At 41.6% G+C, this 17,106-nt stretch overlaps 1 protein-coding gene across 1 annotated transcript in view; it reads right to left on the bottom strand.

Moving 5' to 3' along the window:
• Positions 1-17,106, bottom strand: part of TRPM3 (transient receptor potential cation channel subfamily M member 3) — a 288,353-nt gene that overhangs the window by 46,756 nt on the left and 224,491 nt on the right. The window contains exons 22-23 of the mRNA XM_027105962.1: positions 15,145-15,396; positions 8,924-9,098 (exon numbers count right to left, since the gene is read on the bottom strand). Of these exons, the coding sequence (XP_026961763.1) occupies positions 8,924-9,098; positions 15,145-15,396 (427 nt within the window). The remainder of the gene's footprint in view (positions 1-8,923; positions 9,099-15,144; positions 15,397-17,106) is intronic.

Here is a 17,106-nt window from a genome sequence, read left to right as displayed (position 1 = left end):
ACAATGTGGAGTTGGCAGGGCTCTCTGGGTCTCATCCAGCCCCACTGCTGGGCTCACACAGCTCTCTCTTCCTTCCTCAGCTGCCCTCAACAACCAAATGCCTACCCTCCCTCCCTCCCTTCTTTCCTTCCTCCCTCCCTCCCTCCATCCCTCCTCCCTTCTCTCCCTCTCTTCCTTCCTCTCTTCTAGCTACCCAACAATCAATCCCTGCACAGTCTAGAATGATGACTTGTTCAATAAATATTTCTTGAATGTGGCTGTAATTCTCTTCTTGAATACAAATTAAGCTAAACTGCAGGAAGTTATCAACTCTAGGATCCCATTTGAGTTCACTTTTCTCTGTGTGTGTGTGTTTGAAGTATGAATCCATGATCACTACATTTAACTTAACCCAAATTTTAAATTCCTTTATAATAAACTTTTCATCCTCTCAATTGAAAATTTTCAAATTCCTTTATATGTATCATTGAAATCTTTTATATTATGTAAAGCAGGTAACAACCTTACTTTCTTTCTATTCCTTATGTCAAGGGGTTTATTTCATGCACCAACTATTTTCTGAGCACCTACTTTGTGCCAGACAGTTTGAGATGCTGAGGCTACAGTAGGGAACAAGGCAGATGTGTTTCCAGCTCTCACAGAGCTGCTGTTCTGAAGGATTTTTATATACTAGAACTGAGCTGTCCCATAGGGTAGCAATTAGCAATGTGCAGCCCTTTAAATTAAAACTTCAATTAATTAAAATTAAACAAAAATTCAGTTTCTCATTCACACCGGCCACATTTCAAGGGCCCGCTAGCCACATGTGACTAAAAGTGCAGGACTAGATCAGTTCCACCATCACAGAAGATTCTACTGGACAGGGCTATTCTAGAAGAACTTGCAAGACCTACTACCATTCTGAGACTTTAGGAAATCCCTGCAGCTACACCATGAGACGATTTATTATGATTCCTACACATTTCCTTTGAAACACTGAGATTACATCTAGCATGCCTGGCGCCAATAAGTTTATTTTTATTTGGGGCATCCTGTTTTTACTTACAAGATGGTTAAATCAGTGTGGTGGGATAGCATTATGAAATACTCATTCACATTTCCCGCTTGTTTTGCAAGCAGGTAATGGCTCTGTATCAGGGAAGGAGGGGTTGCAAGGCACAACCCAGAGACAGCCTTTGAGTCTCTGGCTGCTTCTGTGGTCCGGATGTACCAGCTCTCAGGACTTTCAAGCATTTGTAGAAGGGGTAACAGAGAGAGGAATTTGGGGAATAGATGAAATTACGCTGGCGGGAGCAAGACTGGAGGGGAGAGGAAAGAAATGTGTGTCTGTGTGTATGTGTGAGGGTGTCTGGGAGTGAACGCCAGCTTGCATGTGCTTTGTGGGCGCAGGCTGCGTGGTTTTCCTGGCAGTTCTTTTGTGGGTAGCAGGACCCCAGAGGGAGCAACTGTCTAGGATTTGGGACTGTGGGGAGACCTCATAAGTCAGCTACACTTGGAGGGTCACACTGACAGGCATAATGGACATTTTAGCAGCAAACTGTGTGGACAGATTACTCAAAACTATAACGTGCTCCCACCCCCAACATTAACCCACCTCAGGGAAGGTAGAGAGGGCTGAGCCTGAGGTCATGATTCTCCCCCAGCATAAGGGGTAGGTGTTCAAAAGAGAAATAAGCAGAATTATAATAAAAAATAAAGTTGATTTTCTGGCAGCCTCTCCATCTGTGATCTGGGAGCCACACCCATTCCTCAGGCACCAGAGCAATCTGTCCCCAACACAATCTTGGAAGCCTGAGCAATGGCCACTCTAGTCTGCCTCCGAGACCTAGATCTCATCAGCGTCATCTGGCCTCTTATGCTACTAGGGCTCCAGTCTCCAGCTGCCTCAAAACTAAGGAAAAGTTATTCCCACCATACCTTTCTTACCTATGATCCTCTATATCTGCAATGCAAACTCCCCTGGTTAACTATCCTGCCTTATGCTACTGTCCTCATGTGATGTTGTGCTTTCTGCCCACTGAATTTTCCCATTTCTCCCTTTCCTCCCTTTCCCCAGAGCCTTCTGGAAAACGCTTACCACTGAACACAAACTCCTCTGCTTTCTTACACTTATCGTAAGAGCAATACCCCATATTCTTGGCTTAGCTAAACCCATTTTGTAGGAAGACACCACCTCCCTGTAACCTTCTCAAATGGAAATCCCACATTTCCGCTCATCTGCCAGTGTGGTTCCCATAAGTAACGTGTGCATTCTCGCTGACACTCTTTGCCTCTTCTAGACCACTGTTGTTCACTGCTGCGCAAAAAGCCCTTCTCCTTTGGGTTTCAGATCATCCCGTTCAGTGTTCCCGTCCACCCCCTCTCTTGTCATTATCATGGACACTTCAATATCTGTAAGTGACAAACACAGAAGAACCTAGCTTCACGATGTGGGACCCTGATTCCAGCATATCCTAGAACCCAGTCTTATAGCCACTCCTGGACCTTATCATTATCCTAAATTGTTCCACCTCTCCATTTTGAATGCCCGTCTACCATTCTCTGACCACAGCATGTTATCATCACTACTCTCAGGATCCTTAGTCCCCAGTGCCCTTGGTGTTCAGGTTAGAATTCTAGTCCTTTGATTATTCTTTTTTCCTCCTAGGTACTTACCAACATTGTACCTTTATTTTCTTCATCCTCCATCCTAGACCTTATAATGCATAACTTTAAGAACCCTTGCAAGCCTCTTCAAAATCCCTAGGCCCCTTTCTTTCTGCCATAATGGCACAACAAATCTTCAATCTTGACTTAATCCAACTATTTGTCTTTCCTGATCTGGGCTGCTGAGTCTTGACTGAGAAAACAGACAACCTAACTATGCAAAGAGGCAGCCCTAAGCAATTCTTTGATATGTTTGGGTCAGTGACTTTCCTGAGGGGTGATTACAAAACAATACTCTTCTTTTCCAAGCCTCACTGCATGGACACCCCCAGGCCATACATATACAACACTCCTCTCCCTCCCTTTTCCCTGGTAAATGCTTTGCCTTGCTACTCATTTACTCTTAAATCACTGTAATTGATTTTTGCACTCCCCACTGAAATGCAAATTCTCTGGCCAAAGTCACCAGTGACTTTCTAAAGGTCAAACTGAATGGACTCTTTCAAATATTCACCTAGTTGCACTCTTCTCTTGCATTTGATACTGCTGACTCCTCCATTCTCAGTGTTCTGCTCTGGCCTTCTCTTCTCTCTCTACTTGTGCTCTCTGGGAAGCTCACCCACTCCCATGGCTTTGACTGGTGGTAATATTCTTGAACCCCAAATCTGTATCTCCAGTCCAGCTTTTTCTACTTAGCTCCAGAGTTCTATATACAAAATAGTCTTCTTCATAATTTTTTTGGAATTCCAATGGAACCTTCAAGCTCCATCCAAGCCCAAATGAACAAGTCCCCTTCCCCCCACAGTTCATCCTTCCTGCTCCTCTATCTCAGTAGATGACAGCACTGTTTAGACTGAGCCAGAAACCTTGGAGTGAACTTCATCTCCTCCATCTTAAATCCTCTTCCACTTCCCGCACTCCCACCTTCTGCACCATATGACTTCCATCCAGGTCCTTCTGACTTTACCTTCCTGAAGTTTTATGCTGCCTATCTTCTCCATCCCAACTGCTACCGCATTAGCTAATGTCCTCCCACCTTCCACCTCCATCCCTTTTATGGACCCTTTACATTTTGCTTGATAGCTCCAACTAAAACATATATCATATCATGGTACTACCCTGAGCAGGGAGTATAACTCCGCTAAGATCTATACTCCTGTCTCTCTTCAGACCCATCTGTCCTGCTTCCTGCCTCCTGCCTCTCACCCTGCAGTCAGCCATATTAAACTACCTGCTGTGCCTGGAACTTTCCATGCTAAGTCTCGGTTTGGAATGTCATTCTTCTCCTTCACACCCCCCCTGCTCCCATCTGTCTAGCAAATATCTACTTAAATTTCAGGGCTCAGCTCAACCTTCCCACTCTTTGCAAGGCTTCATCTACTGTGCTCCTCCTTTCACCCCAGGAAGAACTGACTACTTTCTTTCTGGGGCTCCATCTCCACATGTATGGACCACGTCAGTCTGTCTCTCCTGGACTGTAAATTCCTTGAAGACAATGTCTCTGTCACATGCATCTCTGTACCTCGATGTTCAGCTCATAGTAGGAACAAAATAAATATTCATTGACTGAGAAATGAACAAATTAAAAATGGAGCCTAACCTGTGAGCAAAGGCTAAAATCAGCATGATGACAGTGGAACAAATGTTGGTTACAACAGTGAAATGAATCATCACAATGGCCTGTCTGCAGATAGTTCTGCTGTTTGTAAGCCCGTTAACCCTCAGGCTGCATTAGTAAACAAGTTGGGTGGGGATTCTCTAGAGTGTAAGCTGACTTTCAGGGACAGAAAATGGGGGTGGTGCCTCATATTGGCTTACTTCCTTAGCAATTTGCAAAAACAAAACCCAGCAAAACAATACCACCTTTCCCAAAAGTTGGCACAGGCTCGAGTTTGTCTTTTCCAAAATACTTTCCTTCGTCAGGGAACACTCCCCACGCCACAGCTGTCAGGCATAGTGTGCTCTGAATCCATTAGAGAAGGTCAGTCCTGAATACCAAACAGATGCAGAGCCCTGAGTTTCCAGAACTGGAGTCTATGGCTTGAAATGCATAACAACAGTCATCTTCTGTGTTCTTGCTGTTCTAAGCTTCACCATAAGTAGGCATATTTTAGAGACCGGCCTTGAGCTATCCTAATTTCCACACCTGAAGTGAGCAACAAATGATTTGAGACAGAAAAGTAATACAGGAGAATGTCTGAGCTTTACATGCCCATGCATGCTCCTTGTTTCCTGACAAAAACAACACTTTAAATCCAGTCAACATCACAGAGACAACAAGCCTATAGAGTTTTTGAACCGCAAAACCAAATCAAACCAAACAACAACACAAATATCCCTCTTACTCCAGATAACCTATTAATTTCAGACGGAAAGGCCCTAGGCAATAAGGGAAATAAAATGTGATCCATGCATTAGGTAGGTTGGATAGTTAATTTAGGGAGAATAGAAACGGCTAAATAATAAGTTGTCATGGTAGAAAGTAAGTTTTGGACATTCTGCTTCCACATTACTAACCAAACTTGTGAAAATACTCAAGAGAGACAGAAAAAAGGACTAAATTTAGATGCTGATTTAATGTATTCAAGAGCATGATTCATTTTCCCCCTGCCCTGGTACAGCCTGGGGAATCTGTGTGTATGGCAGGCAACGCAAAGATGCCCTGTAAATAAAGGGATGTCTCATTCATTCAGAGGCTCGAGGAAGCTAGAGACCCCGTTTTCTCTGCCAACAGAGGTGAACTTCCAAGCACCTCACACACAAAAACGTAGAACCAGATTTCTCAGCTGGCGAAAATCCATCTAATTTTAGCTTTGCCCCCGCCTTGGCATGAATGTGATGGAAATTTATTCTGCTGTTCCTCTACTCTGAAGTGGCTTTTTTCCCCTCAGGCTCCAGTGGGATCCTGACCAGCTCTCAGAAGCCATGCAACATGGGCCATTTAATGAGATGCCCAGAAGGATATCATCATTCGGTAGCAATGCTTTTAGCAACCTGGAGCCCAAGTCCCCTCACGGTAGCCCAGAGATTGGGTCTTAGAGAGCTAGTATATATAACATAAATACCTGAGATTATTTTGGGCTATGTGAAAAAAACAAAAACCAGAAACCCACCAATCAGACAATGACAGCAGGTTCAATTCCCATCCATTAATCAGGGTGTTAGGCAAAGTGTCTAGAAGAGCAGATCATCACTGTTCCTTCCTGAGTTTCATTATCTGCTGTTTCCAAACACATTCTTGCACTCACTTCTGCTCCCAACACCAACGCAAATGTTTTAGCCTCTACAGATAATTAAGATTAAGGCTGGACTATCGTTTGTGTTAACCCAACTTGGCTTAGAGGTCAAAGTATATGTCATTTTGTAAATTTACATTCTTTTTTTTTTTTTCTTTTTTCCTTTTGCTTTTAGTCTTTAAGCACATTTGGAAAGTAACCTTAGAAGTCTCATTCTAGCTTTTTTGGCCTTATTGATAGTCTCTGGGTTTAGGACTAACTACAAGAAAAAAATGGAATGTATATTAAAAATCTGTAGTTGGGTAATACTGCCTCCCAGAAGTGAGGGCATTAAAGCTGTCCTCCCTTCTGAGGTGTGAGACAGATGTTAATAACCCACCCCAGGGCCCCATTATACAGCCATATACACTCATCTTAATTAAGAAACATTATTTCTGCAAACATGAAATGGGTTTGACAATTTTGCAGCTAAAAACAAGAAGAGTTAGACATGGAGCGTGTGCGTCACGTTAGCAATGAGCTGCTCTGAGAAGGTGTGCGAGGATGGGCAGCACTTGGAGAAGTCCCCACTGGGCACATCCACACGATGGGGCTGGTGGACCCTGGGCAGGGCTGTGCGTCCAGGGGGATATGAGATCCAATCAGCCTGAACACATGCTTCACAAACCAACCTGCACACGGCACAGAAAGGAGGCAAGACACCGCAGGGCAGCATAAACGATTTGTACCTTTCTCAAATAGCTCGGTACTTGGGTCTCCGGGGCAGTTCTGAACGTCTGGGCAGGGCCATCACCCAACCCCCCTTTGGCCCACTCAGTGCCATGACATGAAGACCAAATCATTTAGAGGACAGGGATGTTCAATGACTTTGGCCAAGTGTAATGACAGGTTTGGGGGCAGCGTCCTATACCCATTTGAGAAAGGACAAATACTCTTTAACACTCTAGACAGAAAACTGGCTGATTTAGCTTAGAACAGTGGCCACCATTGCAGCCAATTTCAGAATATCAAAAAGGAAGGTAAGTGGTCGGGGGGAAGGGTGTCATGAAGGTTACATCCATCCAAGGCTGAGTTGGCTACATACTGAGATATGTGGGATATGGGGTAGAAATTTATTCTCACACACAAAGAGCACCACAGATCTAATTAACAATGTGGGAAATCTCTATTCATACTTCACTCACACAGAACACTGCACTTCCATCTCCAGGGTTTTTTCAAGTTCTAAACTACAATCAGCCCTTCTTTTAAAATAACAATAATAGAACCTCTGATTCAGCCAGATGGTGGTGTTTGTTGCACTAGGCTGGGTTCACAGTACAACATCAATAAATGGCCACTTGTAGACGGACGGACAGAATCCCACTCATAAAGTACACCTACACCTCCCTCCTTCTCCCATCCCAAAATGTTGCACTGTCAAAAGACCCATAGGGGCTTAATTTCATTTGGGGAAAGAAAGGAAAGATAGAAAAAGTAAAATAATGTAAGTGGAAAAGCAATTTCTTGGGGAAAAATAGTACATTTAATCTCTGAGGAGAATGATCATAGGTGGGCTTTTTAAGTGTTGCTTTGCCTTTAGGGACCATTTGAAAAAAGGAATTCAAAAGAGTTTTCCCCAGTCCCTGGAAAGCTGTCTTGGTGAAGGCTGCACATTGTCAAAGATATTCCAACTGGGAGATGGAGTTAAAATTCTTGCTCAGTGAGATGGCTAAGTCTCATGAAATGAGTATTTGTTCCAATTAGGTGTTCCAAAAAACCTTCTTGCCTCAGATAACTCACTGTGAGAAGGAAAGAGTATTTGTTCAAAACCCGTCATGGAAGGGAAAATGAGAGACTGGTGTGTTCTGCGGCCAGTGTACACATGCTCTTCACAGGCCTGTAGGACTCACACTTTTTGGTGCTTTGTCCTTACTTTCCTGGTCTCAGTCCTACCTGGGACTGGCGGGGAGGGGGTGGGGCGGGGGAGATGCTGACTAGTTTCTGTTCCTGTTCTTAATAAGCTATACTACCTAGTTATATAATCCTAATCCATGTCCATAGTCCAGAGCTCAGATGGCTGGCCTGTCAGCAAAAAATGTTAGAAAAATGTTAATTCAACAATGTTGGAAGGATGTTATTTCTAGAGCTAAACTCCTCAGGGAAAATGAGAAATGGTTGCTCCTGGGATTCAACTCCTCCACACTGAAAGATATTTCTTTCCTGATGCTTTCTTCCCAAATAATTTCCCAGTGCCTGGTGTGCCCTGACATTTGATCCAAATAAAATGCTGGAACAGACTCCTAGGACACAACTATCTTCAAACTCTATACAAGAAGGGTGTTTATTACAGAGAATCAGCATCTATTAGGGCATGAAACATCGGGGGCCTGCTGGCACTCGCTCCTCACAATGAATCACTTCATGATATAGATACTATTTTTTTTTCTGGCATTTACAAGCAAGCAACTCATTTTATAACCTAAGGCATTTTCCATACTTTCAGGCAATGAATACTAGCTTCTTTTGAGTCTCAATAGCACATAATTTAAGACAGTGGGAAAAGGAGCTGGAGAATAGTTTCCAGTGCAAGGAAAACACCATGCAGATGTTTGCCCTCTTGAATTCTGATGGCGAAATTGAGAATTGTTTATTTGTTCTGAAGTCAAACCCAAGGAATTTATTTTTTAAAGGCTGGGGGCTGGGGTAGGGTGGGGAGTAGTGACATAATATACTCCTAATATTGAAATATTCAACACATGGCCCTAGGATTTTGAATCCCCAAAGAATTTAGACCTTTTTAAATGGTTCATTCTTGATCAAATTTGGCACAACAGATGTCACAGAAAGGACATACCTGAAAAAAACACCCGAGGACTACTTTGCTAAAATTGTATATTCACCTTCTGTAATTGTTTTTTTTTCCTCCAAGATAGCAAGCTAGGAATCAGTCCTCTGTCTTGAGCCATTTATTGAAAACAAACAAATAAACTTGGAAAAGATATGACCCAAATGAAGTTAAATACCTGACTTTGGTGTATGAGAATCATAAACTTGCTTACGGTCTATCTGGTCTGCAAACACTTCCCCATAAATCATCCAATAGGGCATGTAGAAGATGTTCTTGGCCAATTTCCATGATGGCTCCTCGTTGGGAAACAGGATGGCTTGCCTGGCGACCCCAAAACTCATCAGCACCACCAGCATAATGATGACAAAGTACATCATGTCTATCATCTGGAAGGGTGGGAAAGCAGAGGGAGAAACAAAAGAAAACCAGAATGACCGAGTATTCCTGTGGTGCTGACATTGAAGGAAACCTTTGAAGGAGGTGCACTTTTGAGACTGCTGATAAGGGATGTTGACATAGGGAGCTGTGTTCAGGTAAGAGAACACTTGGTCTATTGAAGCCAATGTCTATACAAGCTTGTCAGTAACTTAAAAATCATTTTTTAAAAAAAGAAAGCACATGCACAGTGGAACCCCTCCATCTTCCATTGTTTTCTGTGGGACCTAGTCAAGACTAGGCATGAGAGTCATATAACACAGAGGCTTGAGTCTTTATATTAATGCAGTACTAACTTTTTTTCTGCTCCTGGGAAAGGCAAATGCCCTTGCTGGGTCTCTTTCTTCTTAGCAAAACTGGAATTGAGATAGTTGAACTATTTCAACAACTATTGCAATGCTGTAAATTCCCTAAATTCTGAAAGGCTTATGGAGAGCTGAAAAGCTCAAGAAAATAATCATTTGTTAACAAGGCTAGGACAACCCAAATATCTACCTTATACCATCTTATTCTTGTGGCCCCTCCCTCATTGCATGCTATTCTATCACAAACCAGTCTCTCAGAGAACCACTTCTTCTGTGCTTTCTTCTGCAGTGCATCCTATCAGTTATGGAGGGTGTTTTTGTAGGCATTAGAATCAGGTAGCCTAATGGCCCATTCCTGTGTTTGCTGCTGAAATGTTGGATTTTCATCTCGACATGTTTATAAAATTCTCCACTCCATTCAAGTACAATGTTATCTCTTGTTCCTCTTTATTCCTTTCTTTTTTGCTTGTTTTCATGATACATGTTATCTGGGATCTGTTTCTCACATGCCAAATTACTTTCCTTTTATCACCGAAAGTAGATGAGGATGTACTATTATTTTGCCTGGCCAGAACCCACTGCCTCCTTCTTTCAGAAACAGTTCCCACCCACTTTGGTCCTAAAGGCAGGTGTCTTTTCCAGGCTGGGTTAATCATGGTACCTTGCCCTCTGGCAACAGTGACAGGAGGTAGGCATGTGACACAGACATGCCAACCAGAATTCCTTCTTCAGATTTTTTTTTTTTAACTGAAGCAGGAGAGAGAAGCTCCCTTACTCTCTCTGTAATGACGTGAATTCAGAGTGTCTGAGGCTGAGTCTCCCACTAGAGAAACTGACCAGAGTGAATGAAGCAGCTATTCCGGAGAGAAAGAGTGTGCTGTGATGGTAGTTGGGGGCCTGGCTGCAGTAGCTTTTAAGCCCAGTTCCATCATGCCCTGCTGTAAATCAATCTACCCCTCCTGGGCTTAAGCTAGTTGGAGATTGGTTTCTATCCCTTACATAAAACCACCTAATACAAAAGACTATCTTCCCTTGGATACCAAATTTCCTGAAGGAATGTCCATCCACAAAGAAAGACTGATGATAATTTTATCAATAGTAATGAAGGCTTTAAATTAGTTTAAAAATTTTATTTTGCAAGAATACGTGTCATGGTGCCAGTTATTGGAATTAAAACATTACAGCCTTCCTGTATGCCTTAGGACACTGGGGGCTCAATACATTTTAGGCCAATTAATCAACTTCCAAGGCAACTTAAAAATCTCTCAAGTATTGTCTGACTTTGAAACTAAATAAGAATCTCTCAAAATTTGATGTTCATTTGTATTTGTTCACTGTCCTTAAAAATATATGCTGGTTAATTATTCTTTTCACAACTTAGTGGCCTCAGAACTCTCTTAAAAGTAAACAAGCCAGCTGTGCTGAAACAGTTTTATAGGGAATGTGGGTCTATTTCTCAACCTCTCTCTCTCTTATAAAATTCTTTCATCATTTATTTACAAAAAGTTCTATTAGTGAGAAAACACAAATGGGTCCTTCATGTTATATTTATTTAGACTGATGAAAAGGTGGGTGGGGAGAGGAAGGTGTATACTTATGAGACTTAGGAACTAGTCTGACCCAAGAAAACTCAGCCAGTAAATACAGCAACTGTTCTAATTTCTCAGGACTGTTTTCATTCAGCTTGATTGTAATATCTATTCAAAGGGTCAAAACAACCAAAGAAACATTGTTCCCAAACACTCAACTTTATACATTTCAAAAGAGTCTTAGCTTCCATACAAAAACTGGTATCTGTTGGAGTGAACTGCAGAAACAGGACATTATTAGCGAGAACTGGGTCTGGCTACCTCTATTTTTATTTTTTACTTATTTTTTAATTTACTTATTTAATTTATTTATTTTTGGCTGTGTTGGGTCTTCATTGCTGTGTGCAGGCTTTTTCTAGTTGCAGTGAGCGGGGGCTACTCTTCGTTGCAATGCGTGGGCTTCTCATTGCAGTGGCTTCTCTTGTCGTGGAGCACAGGCTCTAGGTGTGCGAGCTTCAGTAGTTGCAGCACACGGGCTCAGTAGTTGTTGTGCACGGGCTTAGTTGCTCCGCGGCATGTGGGATCTTCCTGGACCAGGGATCAAACCCGTGTCCCCTGCATTGGCAGGCGGATTCTCAACCACTGCGCCTCTGTTTTTAAAGCTAAATTGTCCAATTGGTTCAATATAAATAAAGCTAAATTGTCCAATTGGTTCAATATGAAGAGAGCTGATTGTGTCTCATTCTTTCAAATATCCTTTGGTTGGTTTCTATAGAGGAGAGTATATACTGTAGCGGTTAAGTATGTGTCCTCAGGTGTCAGAATACCTGAGTTTTCACCTTGACTCTGATAGTAAAAACAACTAGGTGATCTTGGGCACGTTGCTTGGTCTTGTTTATTTGTAAAGTGGGGAAAATAATAATAATGCATATTATTTTTGTAAGGATTAAATGAGATAATGTGTGAAACACTTAATGTGGGTAGTTCTCAGTAAAAGTTTATTATTAGAATTGAAAGGAGGTCAGGCTGTGGAGTCAGATAGATAGGAGTCTGAATCCTTCCTTTGTTCCTTGCCTAGTTTGTTTGTTCAATTATGAAATGAAGATACTAAAACCTATTTCATGGGGTTGTAATGATGATTGACAAGTCTGACATGGTATTTGGCACATAGTAAATGAAACCTATTATTGTTGTTTTTATTCCACATTATATAAGTGAGCTTAGTGCTAGGCTTAGAGACCCATTGAGAAGTGGAATATGAAGAAAAGGGGTTGGAATTCCATTAAGTGATTCTGCATCTGAAGATTAATTGGAATCATACTTGATCAGTATGAGTCCAGGTACTTTAGCAGCCTGCAGTCCCTAGACCACAGGGCACAGTGAGTTACTTGGCTGTTTAGTACTTAACAGGGGCTCTCTAATGTTGGGGGCTTTCGGTATAACCACATCTGGGCATATTTTGTTAAGCCTCCATCCTGGCAGTCCATCCAGCTCACTGATAATTTCCATAGGCATAGTTTACCTACCTTCTGGATCGGTGACTCTATTACTGAACTAATTATCTTAAAAGCCCCATGAAAGCAAACAAAGCCCCCAAATATACTCATTTTCTACTTATGAATGACTTCACTAATCAGTCAAGAATAAGTTAGAATGTAGAAAAACTGCAGTACAATCTCTTTTGCTCACTCCACGGTAAGGTTTCATTCTCATCAAAACTGGGGATAATTATGCCATTATTAAAAAGATAGATATGAATTTGAAAATAATCTTACTGCATTAGTGTGACTAGTTATTTCAAGGATTTAAATGTGACTCAACCTCTTAAAACTAATATATCTGGCTTGTTTGGGTCTTTCCCAATTTTATTTATTGAAATAAGGTAATGATCAATTAAGAAAAACAACCAATCAGATAATGTATTCACCTAATGTACTGGTTCTCTACAGAGGGCAATTTGCTCCACAGGGGACATACAGCAATAGCTGGAGATGTTTTTGTTGTTGTAAGTGTTTGTGTGTGTGTGTGTGTGTGTGCACGCGCGCTCATGCACACACGTTACTGGCACCCAGTGGGTAGAGGCCAGGGATGCTGCTAAACATCCTATGATGCACAGGACAGTCCCCCGCCCCCCAACGAAGAATTATCTAGTCCAAGAGAGCAATAGTGTCAAGAATGAGAAAACTTGGCTTAATTTTGCAGCTGTTATAGTTCTTCACTTTCATTGGGTCCATTTGAGAATATATTTGAGAATTTCACATTTGAGAATCTCATAGATGTCTGTCCCCTCTGTCCAGAAAATTCATACACCTACACATTTTTATACATAAATTGTGTGGAAAGCCAACAGATCCTCTCTCCTAAACCTCTTCTATAGACTAAGTGGAGACTCTGCTTTTAGATGTGGAAATTTTCACCACCATCTCAAATTCATTACTAAAGTACAAAGATGATGTAAGAGTGTTATACAGTAAGATACACATTTGTTTCCTACTCAAAAACCCCCCAAATGAACTGGGATTCAGCTTTGGGTAAGTAACTTAAGCTTATTGAATTCAAGTTTTTCCACTCTAGAGTGGGCTTTGTAATATTTTCCCTGAACAATGCTGGTTTTATAAACACCAAGCTTTTGTAGAAAAGGATTAGGAATATAGCAAGTAAGTATGCTCACTGATTTTTCCTTTTTCCATTGTACTTTAACAACGGTAACAGATATAATTTATCAACTACCTACTGTGAGCCAGACACTGTTGACCACTTAACCTGTGTTATTTCTAACTATCACCACAACCTGAAGAGATATGCATTTATTATTACTACTTGGAAATGAGTAAACTGCATCTCAAAGAGGTTAATAAATTGCTCAAGGTATTATAACCCTTTCCTTTTAGATTCAAAGTCTCCCTCTCTTCGTATGAGTTTGCCAGTGCTTTTGTAGGAAGAGTTTTTGTTATTTAAGACTCATTTTAGTAGAGTTACATATATACACACACAAAAAATAATAATAAATATTGATTTGCTGACTGAAAGGTAAGCAGTAATGATGTAAATAGTAAAACCTGAGTGAGAATGATGAAGGATATCTGTGGACCAACTGTTCAACTGTTTCAAGAGCTGATACAATGGGAGTGGAGTGGAGGACATTAGGAATGAGATTTTTCAGTAAGAGCTGTTTGCCATAGTAAAATGCATGTACTTGGCTTTTCCATATATGCCCTGTAAAGGTTAAGTAAGGGGACACACTTAGAAAAGTGGGGTAACTGATAAAAAGCACTGAGCATCAGACTCTGATTCTTCCTCTAGTAAGTTTGGAGAGGGGGCTGATTTACTTGTGCATTTCCCAGGGTTACACCGATGCTGTCCCGTGAGGGCTCAGTCTTTATGGAGAAAGTCTGGAAACTAGTGTATGGTCCAGGAATACCGGAACAAGTCCACAGCCATATGTGGGAAGCGTATTAACTTGGCACTTGGGATTCTTTTTTTAAAAGAATAAGATAAGTAGGAGCATCATTCTGGAACCTAGTTTTCAACAGATATCATTCTCCAGTAATGTAACAAAACACAAAATATTGACAGAACTTAATGTTCAACTCAAACTCAACCTAACTCAACTCAAATAAACTATGTTTTTTTCCCCTCTGTGTAGGGAAAGATGTTTTTCCAGAACTTCATTAAGAAAAAAGGAATCTGTTAAAAATTTACAGTGGAGATCCATACCTTCTCCGATATAAAATGCAACTTCTGTGTGAAGGCTTCCCTGACCAACCGTCTCTCTTCTATGCTCCTGAGGTATTTTATACACAACTGTGTTACAGCATTCTCACACTGTATGGTAATCACTTCTCTCTTTCTCTCATCATCTACCTTATTAAATGAGTGCCTTATATACCCAACTCCTACCCAGGTGCCTGGCGCAAAATAGATGATGTTTATAAATATTTGTCAGTAAGTGAATGAGTAAGTGATAGTTAATCCTCCAGTTATGTATTAATAATATATAGATGTAATCAAACTTCTGAACACTCAAAAGGAATTAAAAAATAAAACACCCTCAGGGCCATCTCAGACATTGACAGCAGACCCAAATGAATTATTTCTCTCTTCCTATGATAACCACTCCTTCTCTGAGAACTTATAACATGGAATCAGAGGACCCTGCTTACCATTTTTCCAATCATCATTACATATGGGCCCAAATACTTGTTCACGCCGAAGATGTCTAATAGACGAATGTACCAATAAATGATGTTCACACAATAGATGACCCTCCCGTCACTCCTGAAGGGCTGGTCTTGGAGACGAAGGATCATTCCAACAGAGAACAGAAGGATGGCTATGAGGTCTGTGACATTCCAGTACTCTTGCAGCCACACCTTTACTTTTTGTAGCAATTTCCCTGGCTCTGACATCAAAATCTAAAAGTCAGGAAAGAGAGTGGGGTTAGGTTTGATTTCTGTCTATATTTTCAGCCCAGTTGCAAAGTGCTTGGTCTGTTAGCTGATATCAGTAGCTTGTTTTGTCTACCTGTATCTACTCATCTGGATGGCCTAAGCTTAGCTCAGTTGTATATAAGCAATTAAGTTTGTTCCTTTGGGATGCCTTACAATTCTAAGACACGCATTAGGGTTTTGCTATAAAATTATTGATTCCTAATACCCTGCAAATCTCCAAAATCCTCCTTCATCTCAGTAAACGGTATCACCATATTGAGCTACTCAGGCCACTAACTTAGGAGGACTCCTTCATTCCTCTTTCATACCCATATCCTCTGCATCAACATGTCCTATTACCTATATTTCCAAATACGACCTAGTCCAACCACTTCTCACCACCTTCACTGTTGCCACTCTATCCTAAGCCCCATTACATTGCCCAGATGATTGCAACAGCCTTCTAACTGGTATCCCTGCCACCACCGTTGCCTGACCAGCCTCAATGTATTCTCTGAGCAGCACACAGAAAGACCTTTAAAAGCCTAAGCCGTGAGCTGGGTGGTGATTACACAGTTGTATGGGTAGGTAAAAACTCATCAAGCTGTACCCTTATGAGTTGTTCGTTTTCTTACTGGTGAATTATACCTCAATTTAAAAAAGAGAGAGACTTGAGAGACATATGAACAACAGCAAAACTAAAGCAAATTGTGATAACTGAATATTTAAGCCTTCTGATTGCTTCCATTACGAATACAGAAAGATCCAAACTCCTTACAGTGGCCTCATTTCATGTCCCACCATATCCTCCCCGTTCACTACCCTGAGGCCATAGTGGTTTGCTCTTAAGCATAACAAATCCATTCCATACTCAGGACATTTGCACTTGTTCCTTTTGTTGGGCATTTTCTTCTCCCAGATTTTTACATGTCTGGGTTCTCCTTATACTCAAGGTCTCCACTCAAATTTCCCCTTCTTAGGAAGAACTTCCTTGACCACCTCCCTGCAGTGGTCTCCACACGCCCAAGCCACTAATACATTATCCTACTCTATTTTTTGAAGATTTTTATCACTATACGGGAATCTTCTGCATGCATGTATACGTGTGCGTACACGTACGCATGCCAGTCTAGCTAGCTAGCTATCTTCTATCCATGCATCCCTCTCAACATCCATCCATCTCTCCTCTCATCCATAACTGTAAACTTTGAGGACAGACCCTTTGTTTCCCAGGCCCTGCTACATAACAGACACTCAAGAAATATGTGTTGACTGATTGTTGCAGAGACACCTCATAGCAATTCCCCACTCCCTTGTATATCTTAACTGCTGGGTGGTATTCTGAATTATCTTAAATCTAGAGGGGCTTTTTGCTGCTCCACACTCTATGAAATGAACAGTTGGATAGCAGGAGTTGACACCCATTCTGCACCACAGGATGTTAGGAACCTGGTGAGGCTATACAGTAGGGCTACCTTCACGAATCACTGTGTTTGCCTCTGAGACTTCCACCTCTTGAAGCCATGACACACCCCTTTCCCGACTCAGGACCTCTCAAAGGAGAGGAGTGCAAAGACTGGGGCCAGGTCTAATCTACAGCTATTTATTTGAATCCTCACGGTGCCTTTAATAGCTTGCCTTGGCCTGAAACATTAAGGAAGGGAGGTTTTAGTGAGTCAGGACTGGGGCTTGGAA

Source organism: Aethalodelphis obliquidens, unplaced genomic scaffold (assembly GCF_003676395.1).
Source record: "Aethalodelphis obliquidens isolate GAN/ISIS:26980383/991018 unplaced genomic scaffold, ASM367639v1 scaffold7, whole genome shotgun sequence".
In the NCBI taxonomy this organism is placed as follows: domain Eukaryota; kingdom Metazoa; phylum Chordata; class Mammalia; order Artiodactyla; family Delphinidae; genus Aethalodelphis; species Aethalodelphis obliquidens.
Note: the sequence above shows the minus strand (reverse complement) of the source record. Positions and strands in the feature narration are given on the sequence as shown.